Raw genomic sequence first — 15,219 nt, 5'->3', positions numbered from 1 at the left:
GGGGGGTTTGAGGGGTGACAGGAGAGTAGGAAAATATGACAGGGGGTGATGGGGGGCAACTATGACAACAGGGTGGAAAGGAGGGAAGGCGGGGGATGAAAGAGGGGCAAATATAACAATGGGTGGCAGGAAGGGCAAAAGGGGGTGACATTGGGGCTGTACAGACTGAGGGTGACAGAGGAGGATACAGGCGGGTAGGGAGTATAATTGGGGTTGTTTGGATAGCAGAGACTGACAGGAGGGGGGGCAGGGGGTGGATAGAGGGGCACAGACTGGCATTCAGGGGCTGTATGATGTCAGGCAGTGTCAGTAGTGGGACACAGAACTGAAGTGAGAACAGTCGGGATTTAGCACTTCGGGGACACAAAGTACGAGTGCCGAACCAGCCTGAGGAGTCGGTACCGGCTGTCACGTGACCTCATATCCCCCCGTACTCTACTCACCATTTCCGTGCCTGTCAGAGCCCCGGGGACTCTCCCTGTCTACCAGGACCCCCGCTTGTGCTCTGATTGGCTGTCTGTTGCTTAGCCGCCCTCTGAAGTGCCTGAGCCGAAATTAGCGCTGAGCTGTCTAAGTGATGCCTGAAACCATCACAGCTGAGCTTTGCTATCTGTGACCCTGTGCAGGGTGTCCACATATCCAAATATATGCAATTAATATTATATGGGAGGTTCAGTTAACTATTATTCTCCTAATAATCATCAGAAAAATAAAGGTAAAAATATACATTTCACAGCACAGTGTATGTTGTTATAATGAAGGAGCAGCAATTCTGCAAAGAGCCTCAATTCATGAAAAAATAGGTTTTGTCTGCAAAACATTGGGGTGCAATCCACAGGACACCATGCTTTGTGCTGCATTGCATTACAGTACATTTTGGGGGTGGGTTTGGGAACAATTTATAAATAATGGCACCAATAAAAACAATGTGCCTTTTAGCAATGGGCCTGGTGTGACTATAAGTGTGGCATCACACTGATACCAACAAAAAATGTCAATGTTGTCACCCACTAGACCCCAGCGTTGTCACATGGGAGAAGGTCACATGTTCCCCAAACCTGGAAGCATGCAGGATTTTTGGCCAGCTGGGATAGAATAGTTGGGGTTAGGTGTTGCTGGGAAGGTATCAGGTGCAGTGGGGTGGTTGACAGAGTCTCTTTCATTGGCCCCCATTTAATAAAGCTCTCCAAGGCTGGAAAGGATACACTTTTACCATTGAAGCTGGGTGATCCAGCAAACCTGGAACGGATCTGGTCCAGAATTAAAAACATTTGCTAACAAATAGCTAATGACTTGTAATTATTCCATTGGATCACCCAGCTTCACTGATAAAAGTGTATCCTCTCTAGCCTTGGAGAGCTGTAAAACTCATTGTGTAATCCTAAGGATAATTTCAGATGTGATATAAACCACAGCAGTTTAATGCAGGCTCAACTTTGCCCTATTCATCTGAATGGGAGTGGTTGGGAAACGTGCATGAGTTTGCATTCACTTGCGGATGTGGTACAGCTCCTGGACACAGCATGTAGCTTCTGGATGCTTTGTTTTTTCTTTTTTTGCTGTAAGAACCATAATGCAACCACAAGAACAGTGCGAGTGGGTTTCTATGCGTCCAGGAGCAGGGAACTGCAGGGTTTGTGCAAGAAACAACCCTTAATGTTAATTTGCATGGACCCCAAGGAATCAGATAATATGCGATTTAAGTCTTTCAAAAGAGCGCAAGGGAAATGACACACACACACAACTTAAATAATAAAAACTTTACTTAAAGCATAATTTTTGAAATGTCAGGTGATGCCCCTGTTGCAGTAAAATAAACTCACCTGTCCTCGACCTGTTGTGGGTATTGTAATCTTCACCCACCCCGTCCTCTTGGTTTGGGATCTTTGGCCATCTTGACTGACCGGGCTGGAAAGAAGGTAACTCCCACTCATGCCATCACCTGCCCCTCCTGCAAAAACCTGCATGCTGCATTTTGTTTTATTCATTTCCACTTTATCAGATGAGGGTATAGAAATTAGTATCTAGTTTTACTCCATCGATCTCAGCAAGAGGCCCAAACCTGCAGACATTGCTTCACAAACCTCATGCCCACGATAGAGGGCTGAATGATGAGAGAACTGCTAACAGGAGAACCAAGGGGCTCATTTAGAAAAGCAGTCATGTGGCTGCACCACCACAGCTCACTGGCTAGAGAAGCTTACATGACATTAGTATTTATTATTATAGAGTATTTATATAGCACCAACCTTATATGCAGATATATGCAAAGTCATGTCACTAGCTGTCTCTCAATCTAAAGTCCCTACCATAGTCATGTTTTTCTTTCAATCAGTTTTATTAGTTTTTGAACATCACAAACACATACAAAACAATGCATACATAGTAAACAAAAAAAAGACCAGTATAAAAGAAGACCTTTTGCAGAAATACAATATAACACAATTGTCTTTTTTCGTATATAAACCATCGTCTGTAGGGAGGGGGGGTATTTATAGGGGAATCTAGGGAAAGTAAAGGGGAAATAAAGGGAAGGGGGAAACAAAGATTTAAGCTAAGCTTTAAAACCAAGGTGTATATATCATAAATATTTAGGGTTGAGAATAACAAACCAACCAACATTTGTCACATAGAATATCACAAGACTAAAAACAATTAAACCATGAAAATTTTGTTGTTGTTCTTTCTATCCATTCCAGGTAACCCTGGGCATACCACAAGGGCCCCCGTGTAAACAACCTTTAAATAGGAGGGATATCCTTGGGGTAGAAAAAAATATAGGTTTAAGGGATATGGAGATCCCTGACTGGCCCAGAAGTTGCTCGTTCACCAAACTGTAAAGGAGTACATTAAATTCGATCCCATTTGCACCCCAGTCCTCTGAAGGCTTATGGCCACAGAGATTTAAATTGGGGCGATTCTTTGAACCAGTCCCAAACGGACCACGTCAACTTGTATTGCTCCATCTTATTCTCATCTTCCCCAACCAATAATTCCATACGCTGTATCCGTTCCAATTCTGCTAGCCATTCCCTCATAGATGGCGCTGTGGATTGTTTCCATTTTCTAGGGATAATCGTCCTAGCCGCAGTTAGGAAATGCCTAAGTACATCTCGCTTATTAGCTTTTATAGAACCAGGGAGAATAGACAATAAAGACATTTTAGGTGACATTATTATATCCGAATCAGTTACTTTGTTATATAAATCGGTGATCTGGTCCCAGAGTCCACGAACCTCTGAGCATTCCCACCAGATATGTAGCATAGTGCCTCGTTGAGTATGGCAGCGCCAACACCTATCAGGAGTGGAGGGGAATATCCGGTGTGTGTCTGACGGGCATATATACCACCTGGATAAAATTTTCATAGTCATGTTTTTATTACAGTCTAAGGTCAATTTTGGGGGGAAGCCTAACTGCATGTTTTTGGAATGTGGAAGGAAACCCATGCAAACACGGGGAGAACCTGCAAACTCCATGCACATAGTGTCCTAGCCGAGATTCAAATCTGGGACCCAGCGCTGCAAAGGTGCTAACCACTGAACCACTGTGCATTAAAATTAAATAACCAACTCTCCTCCAACAACAGAGATCTTTCTGCTTCATTTTACTGTACAGAACAGTGCAATAGACAGTGCAGAGTCCTCTCCATCAGAAATAAGCCCCTTGGTCTAATAACAATACAGATGTTCCTCACCTAACAAGCAGGATCTGTTCCATATAGTAAAGAGCCGGTATTCAGAGCTGTACACATACAGCAGCATCTGTGACAGGTTCACTAACAGCTTGCAGACCCGGATCTAGGAGGATCACTACTCAGTATGGAGGATGAAGTTGAGAAGAAGGAAAGTGAATTGTCATGCTGCTGTACACTGTACAGTTCTTCAGAGAGCCAATTGTAAGTGCAAGCAGGTGAGTGAGGAATAGCTGTACATAAGCCAAATTTGGGAGTTTGATGCAGCTCCACTTCAGATGGTTTAAATAAAACTGAGCTAACTGCTAATTTGGTTGCTTTATAGTAAGCAAGTCAGCATTTTTGTAAATTCTAGTGTGGGTTTAGGGTTCCATCCAAGATATATCATCTCAACAGTTGCAGGATGACATGTAGTCCCTAAATGAACTTCTCCTGGAAAGCATTGGGAGCATACAGGCTACACCAACTCCCATGTCAGTTTTTTCTGCAGGATTAAGTAAAAAGTTTATGGATAAGAACAGTGTTTTGCAGAATTGTATGCAAGATAGATGTGCTTTGGGTTGTCGTGCTTTCACCACAAGATATCATTGCTGACATGCAGCTTACCAAGTTGTGTTCTGATCTTTTCCCTTTAATATATGAGTATAGTAATCATAGCCACTCCACTCTAGCAAGCGCACTAGACTCGATGGACACCATTTTTGAAACAAATACCTCCACTGATGCCTGCTATTTTGTATGTGTTATTAAATTGACCATTCTTTGTTAAAGCACATATGTTTTTTTGTTACCATTGTACTTTTGAATGCTGGTGTAACAATAAAAATAAGTTAAAAAAAAAAAGAAACACTGATTTACGGCAACTTTTCAGTTCTTTAAGGTGCAGAAATAGATATATTTGCAATAGATATTTCAAGGGTAAAATCCTCACTGACAGGTTCACTATAAAAAAAAAAAAAAAAAAAAAAAAAAAAGAAGATGAAGAGAAAAGAAATGACAAGAAGCATAAGATTACACTTCTGGTCTTTGGTTTAGATACAGTTTAATGATTGCATAACCTGTTCCATTGCAACAGTTTTTTTAGGACGGATTATTATTTAGTCTTAAGGAGCATCAACAGGACATTTATAAAACAAACAGATTTTCAGCATGCTAAGTATTCAAATTTTATACACTGATATTTTACAGCTATTATAAAACATTAGAAAAGCTTTTCTCTGCATGTAAAGAAATCATTAGAAAGTAATACAATCCTGTGCGCAAGTTTAGATTCACCAAGTTTCCTGCAGTTCCTGGGCGTTGTTTATTTAAGGCCAATGTAAATCATCATTCATCACAGTGGTGGTCAGCAGAGGTAAGTGGTCTGGGAAGTCTTTACTCGTTGTACTTGTTAAAATGTTCCCGAGCAATGATGAGTCTTTGGATTTGTGCTGTGCCTTCATATATCTGAAAAACAGAAACATTCTTTATAACACTGCTGTGGTGTGTCCACAAGATACAAGATCTGGGAATAATTAAGCGTACAAGACTGGGATGTGCAGAGTTTGTGCTAATTAAAAAATAAACATGTTTTGGCACCACTTACTTATGGAATGGAAATATACAGCAAGTTGTGAGTTTTATGTTGTCTGGGCAGCGTTACAGCTGTGAGATCTGTGCTTATGATTAATTTTATTTATTCTGCATAGCGCTCACAAACCTGTGCTCTGTATAGTACTTCAAACCATTTACATCTGTCCTCACCACAGGAGAAATTTACAATCAAAACGTTCCTACTACAGCTACAGAACACATACAGACATTCAATGTTCTATTAACATCTTGTCGGATGGCTTCAAATTTTCAGATCCATGTCAAACATTTACTAAGTTTTCCCAGAGTGCTCCTAAATGAGCAGAATATGTAAATCTGTCCCTGGTGTACCTAGACATAAGGATTGTTATGAGTAATAAATACCCTATAATCCTTACAGTAACAATATTTATATAGATATGATTGGTTCTACGTTCAATAGAACCCCCCCATCATGCCTCGGTAGAATTTAAAATTAGAGTACCACTACCATAGCGCACAGAAAGGAAACAGAAAAGTGTTTGAAGTTCAATTCCTAACTCCAAAAAGATGATGAACTCCAAGAAATGATGTCCTGAAAGATTTCTACAAATACCATTACTAGAAAGAATAATGGAAAATTTCCCCAATCATCTTCCAGAAAAGCATCTTCATCAGGATGAGACTTTTGCCTGCATCTTTTAGTTCAGATACTAAACTGAGATTGGACTTATAGTAAAGAAATACTCTGGACCAAGCTGTGTTTAGGACTTAAAACCCTGAGACACCCTGAACAATGAGTCCATTCAATCAATTTTCCAAGCTTCTGATTCCATTTGGACTTTGTTAGGGTTGTCCAGAGCACCAGCCCCTTAAAAGGAGTTTGTCCAACTTTTCCATAATAGGGATGTTCTGAGAATGCAACAGACTATGGTCAGCAATGGAAGAACAAAAACTGGAACAAAGACCAAGGCCACAAGCTGTTAGTGTTTAGATGCCAAAGCAACCATAAAAACATTGAAAGCATGTTTTATTCAAATTTGTGACAAAATCAATTGCAAGACTTTACCAAGACTTCTGCATTAAAAACCCAGGATACCTACTAGCTTTGCTGAAATCTAACTGTGCTTTACTCACCTGATATATTTTAGCATCTCTCATGAGCTTCTCCACAGGGTAATCACTGTTAAAGCCATTGCCTCCAAAAATCTGCACAGCATCAGAAGCCACCTGATTGGCGATGTCCCCTGCAAAGGCCTTGGCAATTGAAGCGTAGTAGGTGTTTCTTCTACCAGAATCCACTTCCCAGGCTGCTCTCTGGTAGGCTAGACGAGCCAGTTCCACCTTCATGGCCATCTCAGCAAGCATGAACGACACGGCTTGATGCTATGATAGATGTGGACAATGTACACCGGTTAGAATCAACAAGATTACAATTTTATTATGATGGCCATTGAAAGGTTTAAGTGTTTTCCAATACCAACTAGTAATCAGGACTAGAATACCTCACAAGGTTTATAAAGAAGGTAGAAAGGTTTAAAGATCCCATTATTGCCCAAACCCCAAGGGAAGGCCCGGTGATGACAGTTGGGCATACAGGAATCCCTTCTCTACTTTTTTTCATTGATAAATCTATTTCTATATTTTACCTTTTGTAAAAAAAAAAAAAAACTAGGATTTTTAAACATAATAGTGCTCTTGATCTCTTGGCATTTACTATGTCTGCAGCTTGCATCTCCTTTTCAGCCATGCATATACAAAGAAACCTGTCAGTCCCACTCTTCCTGTTTGCAGGGGGCTACATTGCCTTGCAAGGTCCTAGAGAATCCTGTTGTAGCCATATCAATGTGTGTGCTCTTCCTAAGGACTACAGACAGATGAAAAGGCATGGGGCAATATCAGAAAGTTCCACTTTCAAGTTTGTTTGATCAGGCATGTCATTATTGTTGAAATGGACAGGCAATGTCCTTTCTGCAATAATGTGATTTACCTGCCTGATCACCCCAGTTTTGGAATAAAAAACAGAACTGCACATGTGCGGCATCAGCTTTACTTGCCAGGGAAACCTGGCATTCTGGGCTCCCCTTGAGTGTGCCCGGATAACAAATACTATGTCATTCTGGCACGGCCAAACAAGATGGTTGAAGATCATTTGAAACCGGAAGATGTAAGCGCTGGGAGCTAGAATGTGTACAGGTGAGTTGGTTGGGTTTAGTAGTGCTTTAAGTGCACACTCCACACATGTGCAGCACAGGGCTTGGTAAAAACTACACAAGGCCAGCAGAATATTCATATATTAGAAACCCAACCTTGCACATAACAGTACAAAGGCCACCTATGCAACACCATTTCAATTCATCCATGCTTGCTCAGTGCAAAGCAACATAAAATATCATTATCAGCGCACAACCTATTAATGCCCCTTGGCAATACAATGCCCCTCGGCAGAAGTGCTCACCAGATGTGAAGTCTTAAGTTAGAACTCAGATGGCACTTGTGTGTGCACTCCTAGACTAAAAGGTTGGGTAAGCACTGCAAGTGGCAGACGTACCAGGAACATTGGTTTATAGCAAGATCAACATTATTGTAACTATGCTTATTTACATGGAGATGGAAACTATAGGATAAGAAGACTTTGTATTTTGCATGGTCTGTACAGGTCTATCATTGTCCAGCATTTGTATACCTCAGCAAGGACTTTTCCAAATGTCTTCCTTTCCATAGAGTACTTAGTGGCTTCATCCAGAGCCCTTTGGGCAAGACCAACAGCACCAGCTGCCACCTGTAACAAAGACATGAACCATTACACAAAGTTCTTTCTCTAACTGTAGAAGACTTTCTGTAGAGCAAATAACTTACTGGAGGTCTGGTCTTGTCAAAAGCACCCATAGCGATTTTAAATCCAGACCCTTCCCCAATCAGGACATTTTCAGCTGGAACTCTGACATCCTCAAATACAATACCCCTGGTGTCTGAGCATCGCTGGCCCATGTTCATCTCCTGTAGGTATAGAAAAATATTATCCACATGTATACCTTTCTAAAGTTCATATAAAGCCTGGTTCTAGGTTATTTTTCTGCAGTGCTGGGCCGCCACCACCACCACGCATTCTTTCTGATAACCCAACACCCTGTGGTCCACCTCTGCTCTTCTTTCAAGTTGAATGACACTTGCCATATTTTAACCTACTTTCTGCAATCCCAGGGGTCATCACATTACGCTAATCAAAGATTAGGCTCTTGGTAATGACAGGAGGATGAGACCACTTAGAAGGACTTAGGTATCTGACATTTCTGGAAGTGTTTATTGCCAGTAAGGCTGCTGCTCCAATCACACTGGTTGGAGTTTCCAAGGAGTTGGCCAAAAATCAGCAAAAGAGTACCCTCATTGGTTCCACATGTTGAGCTCTTTCGCTGGTTCTTCCCATGCCTATGAAAACTGTGAAGCCTCTTTAAGAGCAATACTTATTCTGTGCAATAAATGCATTATTTAATGTGCTAGAAGCACATGGATCTTTCCTTCCTCCTAAGCTGCCAATGTCTACTTGGAAATTTCTGGACCACAGACCTTAACACGCATGCAGAGAATAAAATTCCCAGAAAAAATAAATAAATCAGTTTACTTAATTCTACATTGGTTAAACCTATAGAATCAAAGTCAAAGTGTATGCATGACAGTAAGCAACTAGCAATGGGTTAGCCTCTTTATAGTTCTCATGACAGATATACGTTGAAAAAGAAAAAAAAACAACCCCCTTTCGGATTATTACATTATTTTTCATCACACAGCAGAATATAATTTACAGGAAATAAAAGTTTAAACTCTATGCAAACCCTATCACTAATATGATCATCAGAAAGGATTTTCCGTTACTTATAAACTTGTAATATTAAACTCAAAGATCTAAAAGTCAATACCTTTCTTCCAGGCTGTACCCCAGGTGCGTCAGCATCTACAATAAATCCTGTAAAAGCCTTTCCAGCTGGGGCTTTGGGATCAGGATTAGTCCGAGCCAAAAGGAAATACCTGTAAAATAGCAAAAAACAACTTCTATATAGCCGACAAAGGCAGATACAAAATATAAAAAAGTCTCCCCATCCCCACTAACTCAATTACTGCAAAATGTTTTTAAATTAAAATGATTCTTTAGTGGTGCTCAAAAATTCTGAATGAACACAAAAACAATGTACTCAAAATGGCATGCTCAGACAAGTCCAATGCTATCATTCATTTGTACTGAACATGTCCCCATTGTCAGCCTAACATGATTCATCATACTATTTTAGTTGCCCTTCTTTCTCCCACCCATGTGAAGTACAGGTTTATGGCCTTCTTTTGTTTCCAGCTTAATGTTTCCAGAGAACACGGGTTCTTGCTATTAATAACCTTTTTATATAGCACTAACATATTATGCAGCGCTTTACAAAGTCCATTGTCATATGTCTATGATTGTCCCTCAAAGAGGCTCACAATCTAATCCCCCTACCATAGCCATATGTCACTAACAAATTCTAAAAGCAGTTTTGAGGGGAAGCCAATTAGTTGCAATACATGTTTTTGGGATGGGGGCGGAAACCAGAGGGCCCAGAGGAAACCCACTCAAACATAGGGATACAAACTCTTGCAAAATAGTGTCCTGGCCAACTTATGTATACACCGATTTGGTTACTACTGATGAGGCAATTTTTGCCTAACAAAGTGTAATTACCTTGTAAATAAAACTAAAATAAAAAAGGAATTAGACAACATACCAGTTAGCTTTGCCTCCATTTGTGATCCACATCTTCTGTCCATTGATGATGTACTCATTGCCCTTCTTCTCTGCTCTCGTCTTTATACCAGCCACATCTGAACCAGCTCCAGGTTCAGTTACACAGTAGGCCTGTCAGATAATATTCCATGTTAACAATTTACAGTTTAGTCAAATATCAATAAAAGATAAGTTCATTTTAGATATTATAGACAAAATAGGAGAGGGCGTTAAACTGACTGTTGTGAAGGCAAAAAGGTCACTTTGTGTTAAACTGCACATGAAAATATATTACACCTCACTGTAAACAATCATAGAAGAGGTATGCTGACCATGCTAATATTATACGCTACAATTCTTTGTACAATATGGGCAGAAACAAATAAAAAAAAAAAAAAAACATTGCAGAGAGCTCTATCAATAAGGCCAGTTATGTGACCAACAGGTAAGACAGCCGCGCTCTCCCCCCAGATTTTCTAAAGTTTCTTTCACTTTAGAAAATTAGTGTGTGGGATTTCAATAACAGTGGAGCACAAACCACAAGTCCTCAAAACAGAACAAAAAACACCTCCAATTCATCTACTTACACACATCAAAGGTTCTTCAGTCATTCTTCCTAGGTACTTCTTCTGCTGCGCCTCGTTGCCGGCTAAGATCACTGGCATTTGCTGTAAAAATTAACACATCTCTCATCATCTGTAAATACTAAGTGCTTTCAAGGTTTTAGAATGCTGACAGCAAACCATCTAATCACATTTAGACCTCTGTGTCTCTAATTAAGTGTTTGTTCCAATTGTGTTCTTTCTTTCATTTTCTCAGAAGCTTAACTATGACATCATGAAAATGGCCATTTGAGCACAAATATGTTCTGTTCTAGTCACAACAACAGCTTTAATATGCATCCCATAAAAACTAAAGATATTCCAATGTCCCAGCGATGGATGACTTAGATATCACCCTCTGAGGTTGATGAGAGGAAAATTTAATCTCCACTAATGCCCCTTGCTGCTTTGTATAATGTGAAAGGAGACCCTTGATGTAGAATCTGCCCACATTGTTCCCACAAATCTACAAATTCAGAGACATTTCTGCAAGAAAAAATGAACAGAGAGACATGAAAGAAGCAACTTTTTCACTTAAGCTCAGTTCAATACTTCTCTTGCAAACAGCATATAATGAATTCTAATGCCCACAGACTACCAATTTAATCGGATGCTCAGCTTGAAATCATTGCCTATCCCTTTCTGCAAAAACTCCATGCCCGATTCAACATTTTTAAAAGTGGAACTTTGGTTCCTCTTTAACTGCAAGTTCAGCTGTATTTATAAAATCCTCCATCTGTCCTAAAGTGGTACGGAAACAAAATGAAAAACTTCCTTGTCCACCGATTCATTGTGCATCTGTCTGAAATTTCCAGAGCTTATTCCATCTCAGATCTGAGAAGGTTTCCAGGTAGAGGGATTGCACATACACATAAAAAAGCCCCATTTGCTGTGCTAAAATAAGCTGATTGAACTGATCCCTCAAGGTATGGTAATGCATAGTATTACATTCTATTGTGTATTTGACCTTGAAGGTGACAGCCCACACAGAAGTGGAATAGAATTTTACCAAATGGCTAGAATTTACCTCTTCACATACTCACCCCCAAAGAGTTTGCCTCAATGGCAGTCTGAATACCAGTACAACCATAGGCAATTTCCTCAGTAATCAGACAGGTGTCAAAGATGCCTAAATTCAGACCACCTGCAGGAAGACCAGATACACGAACAGTCAGGTGACAGGAAACAATGAGGTGACACAAATCCATATTAAACAAAACGGACAACATAAGGAGACATGCTTGCATACATAGGGAGCAAAGCTAATCGGAAAGAGGTTGTTATTCTGCCAGAGAACTTATTGGTATTTTTTTATAGCTTTACCTGAAACATGCCAGGGTTATTGCCTGTCTCTTCTGCAGCAAGGACCTGGCTGCTACCAATTTTTTTTAGTTTAGCTTTATTAGAAAAGTTTAATTGGGCTTTTAGAGTATGTATATATTATGTATTATATATTGCAGGTATAATTCAGTCTAATCTAGAACACTTCTCATATTTCTTAGAACCCCTCACTATCAGCCAATCACAATGACACGATGAGCCAGCTTACCACAGTGTTCTGGAATATGTCCGTTCATCAACCCAAGTTCCCAGGCCCTCTTGATGAGGGGAACCGGATACTAAAAGAAAAGAGAACATTGCTTTTAATAAGAGACCACAACCCTTTGTAATCACTATAGAGACAACAACGCAACTCACCTCCCCAGTTCTGTCATACTGAGCAGCTGCTGGAATGACTTCCTCTCTGGCAAATTTCCTGGCTGTAGCCTGAAACTCTTTCTGCTGCTCACTGAGCTCTGTGAAGAAATGAAACACATTGGGACTTGTTCAGCAAAGAAAATGAAAAAAAAAGTGTGCAAGGTGCAGTCACACATTACATATACAACATATACAACATGTCACTGCCAAAACATGTTTTCAGATCAGGAAAGTCAGAAAACGCCAAAACACCTTGGGCTTGACTTATTAGGGCTCTCCAAGACAGGAGAGGTTACATTTACATCAGTGAGCTGGGTGATCCAGCAAACCTGCAATGGATCTGGTCCAGGATTCAAAACATTTGCTAGCAAATGACTTTAAAGATATTCATTCCAGGATCACCCAGCTTTACTGATGAAAGTGTATCCTCTCCAGCCTTGAAGAGCTTGAATAAATCAGACACATTATGTGCATATTTGTTCCGCATTAATGGAAAGGTGCTGAAGCCAAGGGGGGTTGACAACGAGGCAACTAGCAATTTTAGGGATCAGCGATAGCCCCTCCTCTATTTTAAGTTAGTGCAATACTATAAACACAGACTGGTTCTCTATAAGTATGTAATGTAAAGGAACAATCCTTGTACACACAGTGCTATTCTGTTATATAGAAAAGGAAGATGGGGGGGGGGGCAAGCAAACGGCACCCTGCTGTACTCTCCTTCGAATGAAGTTTTGAAGTTTTTTCCAATCATTCGTTGACTTGGACAGACACACTATACGTCAGAATTTCATTCAAGACAGGAACGAACATTAGCCTCGGGCAGCAATCATCTGATGTGTGTACGCAGCTTAAGGCATAGATTACACATTGCCATGGACTTCCCATGTGACAGAGCTGATTTGACAAGTACTGTCACAAGAAGTGAGTTACATCCTCCTTCATAGGCAAGTACATGCTGCTAGGAAGGGATGAGAGGTTATGGAAAATATTTGCAATGAATGGACACAGCATAGGTTTACCTAAAAGGTATGTCCAGGTGTGACCTAAATGTACCCCCAAACCTCAATCCTGGCCCCTATGTTCCTGTACAGGGAGTCCCCGAGTTAGGGACATCCAACATACGGAAGACTGCTTGATACAAATGGGGCTTCCCTGTTCTCTTGTGTGCAAGACAGAGGCTTGATGGGGAGGAGGGGGGAGGTTTGCATGACTTGAAGAAGAAATCTTCAAGAAAAGGTTGTGGGTGATCTTAAGGTCTGCAGCATCTTGTAATTCTTTAATTTCCAACTCTGCAGTTGTTTCTTTCTGCATATCAAAGCTCAGCTTGCTCCAGAAGTTAATGAATGTCTAGGATCCATAAAGCTGCCTAATAATATGTTGAGACACATCTGTCCTAACTGCATTTACTAAAATAATGTACATGTTCCGACTTAAATACAAATTCAACTTAAGAAACAAACCTACAGTCCCTATCTTGTATGTAACTCGGCGACTACCTGTATTTAGAAATGCATATTTAATTTTTATTATGTAAATCTGTTACTTTATTTTGATCAACAATAAATGGACTTGTTTGGACCTGCTGCCAATTCCACCCAAGCTGTCTCATGAATGCATCAGATGCTAATTATAAAGCTTATCTGCAATGGAAACTTACCAAAGTTGAAGCCAGAATGGGGGGCCGATGCAGAGGAGGCTGTTTGGGGGGCTGTAGACTTGGCTCTCAGGCCTTGTTTAGCGATGTGCTGCAACGCCTGCAAAATAACCACAGATAATGAGGCAAAAAATAATAACATATCACTCCAACAACCCTACCGGATAGTTTTCTTCTGATTTGAAATTCCAGCACTACATTTGTCTGGGAATATGAACAGGAAACAAGAATATTTCTAACAGAAAAGGAGGACAGCACAAAATATAATGTGCAGTATCTGTAAAAACCAATCATAACCCATCGGGTACCAACCTGGGTTCTGAAAAGTGAATTCCAATTGCCTCCAGTGGGCTGTAATATTTTATTCACTGCATTGTATAGTTTGACTAGAAATGTCTCAGAGGGCTTCTGGCAATAAGGTAAACATAGGGAGAGAAAATAAGGGAAACTGTGCAATATAGTTTAAATGTGTGACAGCTTTACTTTAAAGAGACCCTGCTGTTAGGTATCCAAAGGAGTGTGAAATGTTTTTAAGCTGGGTGGAAAGAAGCTGTAGGTGGTGGCAGCCCCTGTATTGTGACCCAACTCTTCAGTAACCAGCCAAAAACAGCCAGGTGGTTACTGAAAAGAGTCGGGTGGTGCGCCCCGCTAAAAGAGGCTGGGGAGAACACTGAAAAGATACAAAACCATGAGCTCAATGTACACCCACCTCCCTGGAGTCATGTATCTGGTACCTTTACTTCCTGCGTTGCAGACTCTATAAGCATCTTTGGCAATCAGCCATTCCCAGAGGCATCAAACGCCTGCACTCCTCTCCATGTGCCACCATTCTCCCACCTCTATTTCACTGCATGGCTCAAAAATTGGGGGTCACCAAAACAGGAAGGAATTAAAGCTGCAAAATTTTGCAGCTGTCACTGAAACATGAGATAACAAGCCTTGCATAGTAGCAGCCTATTTATTTAAATGAGTTGCCAATCAGAAGTATGGAGCATTTTGGGCATTAAAGTGGACCTATTACTTTACCCTTTTATTGAAGGTAAAAATTACTAATTATTAAAATACCTTTTCAGCCTCCCCTTCTGTCTTTATTACTGCGATCATAAAGACAGAATGGGAGTGCAGAGCTTCCAGAGACACTCATGTCACTCCTTCCAGGTTTCTGACTGCTCATGCCTGAGATCAAGCAGCATGCTCAGAAGAAGCTTTTTCTTTAATGGGGAAAAAATGCCAATCTCATGCATGTGCAGTGAGATCGGCACTCCCCCCC

General features: G+C 40.6%; 2 protein-coding genes across 2 annotated transcripts in view; both read right to left on the bottom strand.

Annotated features, from left to right (window-relative positions):
• The window catches only part of RABGGTB (Rab geranylgeranyltransferase subunit beta), an 18,230-nt gene extending 17,725 nt beyond the window's left edge, over positions 1-505 (bottom strand). The window contains exon 1 of the mRNA XM_072419493.1: positions 444-505. Within this exon, the coding sequence (XP_072275594.1) occupies positions 444-446 (3 nt within the window). The 5' untranslated portion in view covers positions 447-505. The remainder of the gene's footprint in view (positions 1-443) is intronic.
• Positions 506-4,719: 4,214 nt separating this feature from the next.
• The window catches only part of ACADM (acyl-CoA dehydrogenase medium chain), a 14,123-nt gene continuing 3,623 nt past the window's right edge, over positions 4,720-15,219 (bottom strand). Inside the window, exons 2-12 of the mRNA XM_072419492.1 lie at positions 13,953-14,049; positions 12,296-12,393; positions 12,147-12,216; positions 11,641-11,741; positions 10,583-10,663; positions 9,997-10,127; positions 9,163-9,271; positions 8,105-8,245; positions 7,932-8,027; positions 6,383-6,631; positions 4,720-5,140 (exon numbers count right to left, since the gene is read on the bottom strand). Coding sequence (XP_072275593.1) covers positions 5,069-5,140; positions 6,383-6,631; positions 7,932-8,027; positions 8,105-8,245; positions 9,163-9,271; positions 9,997-10,127; positions 10,583-10,663; positions 11,641-11,741; positions 12,147-12,216; positions 12,296-12,393; positions 13,953-14,049 — 1,245 coding nt within the window. The 3' untranslated portion in view covers positions 4,720-5,068. The remainder of the gene's footprint in view (positions 5,141-6,382; positions 6,632-7,931; positions 8,028-8,104; positions 8,246-9,162; positions 9,272-9,996; positions 10,128-10,582; positions 10,664-11,640; positions 11,742-12,146; positions 12,217-12,295; positions 12,394-13,952; positions 14,050-15,219) is intronic.

Source organism: Pyxicephalus adspersus, chromosome 8, assembly GCF_032062135.1.
Source record: "Pyxicephalus adspersus chromosome 8, UCB_Pads_2.0, whole genome shotgun sequence".
In the NCBI taxonomy this organism is placed as follows: Eukaryota; Metazoa; Chordata; class Amphibia; order Anura; family Pyxicephalidae; genus Pyxicephalus; species Pyxicephalus adspersus.
Note: the sequence above shows the minus strand (reverse complement) of the source record. Positions and strands in the feature narration are given on the sequence as shown.